This window comes from Pinus tabuliformis, chromosome 6 (assembly GCF_031772625.1).
Source record: "Pinus tabuliformis cultivar Carrire ecotype Pingquan chromosome 6, CPIR1, whole genome shotgun sequence".
NCBI classification, from domain to species: domain Eukaryota; kingdom Viridiplantae; phylum Streptophyta; class Pinopsida; order Pinales; family Pinaceae; genus Pinus; species Pinus tabuliformis.
Window position 1 is genome coordinate 2,070,230,408 of NC_142292.1, and position 2,600 is coordinate 2,070,233,007.

The 2,600-nt window shown below is 38.4% G+C and overlaps 1 protein-coding gene across 1 annotated transcript; it reads left to right on the forward strand.

The window, feature by feature from the left end:
* Positions 1-1,433: 1,433 nt before the first annotated feature.
* LOC149267526 (disease resistance protein RPS5-like) lies at positions 1,434-2,600 on the forward strand. The gene has a single exon (XM_089412382.1). The coding sequence runs from the start codon at positions 1,434-1,436 to the stop codon at positions 2,598-2,600; it is 1,167 nt and encodes a 388-aa protein (XP_089268508.1).

Consider the following 2,600-nt stretch of genomic DNA (forward strand, 5'->3'; position numbering starts at 1 on the left):
TGGAGATCATGCAAACAATTAGTTCCAGCAGATTCCACAACGAAGGCAGAATATGTGGCAACAACTGAGGCAACAAAAGAAATTGTGTGGCTCAGAAAAATTCTGGAAGATTTGCAAGTAAAACAAGTACATTCGACTCCACTCATGATTGACAATACCTCGGCAATAAAGTTGGCCAAGAACCCAAAGTTCCATGATCGAACAAAGCACATCAATACAAAATATCATTTGATTCGACATCATGTTGAGGCCAAAACAATCCATCTTTGCCATTATTCCACTAATGAGCAGATTGTAGACATCTTCACCAAAGCACTTGGAAGAGAAAAGCTTGAAATATTCAGAACGATGCTTGGACTCACCAACATCCCTTGAGATTGGGGTGGATGTTGACACCTAATCATAGGGATTGGGTGAACAATTGTAAATAGTGTAAATAATAATAGAGAAAATGGAGAGTCATCAGGAGATGAAACTCAACAGTCACTCCTTCATGTATATAATAATGAACAACCTAAATGAATAATATAATCTCATTTGAGGAGTTACCTCCTAGCCTGATAAATTTGTATCTCTAGGTCACATTCCCCACAATTAATCCCCATTCTTGCTTCTCTCCCTCCTGTTTTTTATTCATTTTCTGCGTTGTTCGTTATTTTCATTTTCTCCTCCACTCCGAACAACGACAATGGCACTGGATTTTGTGAGAGGAATCATAGAAAATGCCATAAACACCCTCATTATTTCTCCTCTCATGCAACAAATAGATTATGTGATTCACTTGGATCACAACCGTTGCCTTCTCCAACAATAGTTAAGTCATATGAAGGGCCTCTTGCGCGATGTTAGCTATCAATTGGACAATCAGCAATAGAGTCCCCCTCACTTGCTCAGAAGCTATGTGGAAAGGATGGAAGGTGAAGTTAAAAAGGCCAGAGAATTGATCGAAAGTTCAAAACGTCCACATTAGTGCCTTCGTATTGATTGTGCCTTTATTTTTAATTTCAGACTCTCTACACAAATCAGAGAGTGAACAACTTTTAATGGACTCTTTGATGAGATACACACAAATTTTTCAGTGCTCTGCAATGCTCAACAAATTGCCTCCTTTACACCACGATAGGCAGAGGTGCAGATTGAAAGGTGGTTCACAGAAGCTCCCCACGTTCAAAGAATCGGTGTGTACAACACCAATGGCATTGGAAAAACAACATTGCTCAGAAAAATCTATAGTGTATAGTGCCCTCAAAGAGGTTAGTGGCGTTTTTGATGTTGTCATTTGGGTTACCATCGCTCAATTTCCAATTCTCGAGTTGTAGAACACTATTGCCTCTAAAGTCAATCTAGACCTAGCTGGCACAGATGTTGATGCGTGGAAGACGCAATTGTCTGCACATTTGAATACCAAGAATTTTTTTATAGTTTTAGAGGACATGTGGAGTAGACTAAATTTGGAGCTACTAGGCGTGGAATTTAATGATGACAGAGCCAACAAACTCATATTCTCTACTCACAATAGAAGTCTGGTTGAAGAAATGAAGGCAGAAGAGTGCATGAAATTAGAAGCCATGCCCATCAACAAATCGTGGGATTTGTTTTCCAAAGTGGATTTCAAAGAAGCAAGAGACCATAATATTTCTGAGGGGTTAGAGAATATTTCCAGACAGGTATCCAGCGAGTGTAAAGGCTTACCCCTCCTCATTAATGTAATAGCCTCATCCATGATTGTCAAGAGAAATGTAAATGAGTGGAGGCATGCTCTGAGGAAGATGCAGAGTCTGGATTTCGTTTCTCCAATTGCTCATCATCCTCGAATTGATCAAGATCTGTTTCAGAGATTGAGATGGAGTTATGACTATTTTCCATATGCCAATTTGAAGAAATGTTCTCTGTATTGTGCCATGTTTCCTCAAGATACTGCTTTTCGAGTGAATCCACTCGTGCATATGTGGATCGCAGAAAGTCTCATTAAGACCAAAGACACCAGGCATAGGTATGTTAAGTTTCTTGAAGATCATTGCTTATTTCAAGTGAAACATCAAGAAAATGTAATTACAGTTCACGATGTTGTGCAGGATATGGCAATACACATTGGAGAAACTGAGGAGAACTTTGTGTTTAGGGCAGGCCAAATGCTTCAACGATTCCCTGACACAGGGATTGACAATTGCAAAAGAATATCAGTTCTGGGCAATGGTATTAACTCTCTCCCCACACAGGAATTGAGATGTCAGAAATTGGTGACCTTATTCCTAGGAAAATTGGAATTGAAAGAAATCCCGGAATTGAAAGAAATTCTTGAAAAATTTCTACACAGTCTCACTTCTCTTAAGGAATTAAAATCATTGCCATTATCATTATGGGAGCTGAGACAACTCAAATTCATCAATCTAAGTTGGATTGAAATTGCAAATCTTCATGAAGGTATAGGTAATCTTTCTTCTCTTCAATTTTTGAACATTAGTCATTGTATCAAGCTAAAATTGTTGCCCTCTCAAATAGGAAAGCTTGGAAACATGAAATATTTCAATTTTAGCAATCGTTATAACCTAAAGGTCATTCCGTCGTTTAATCTTGAGCATGTTATTTGGATCATTTGA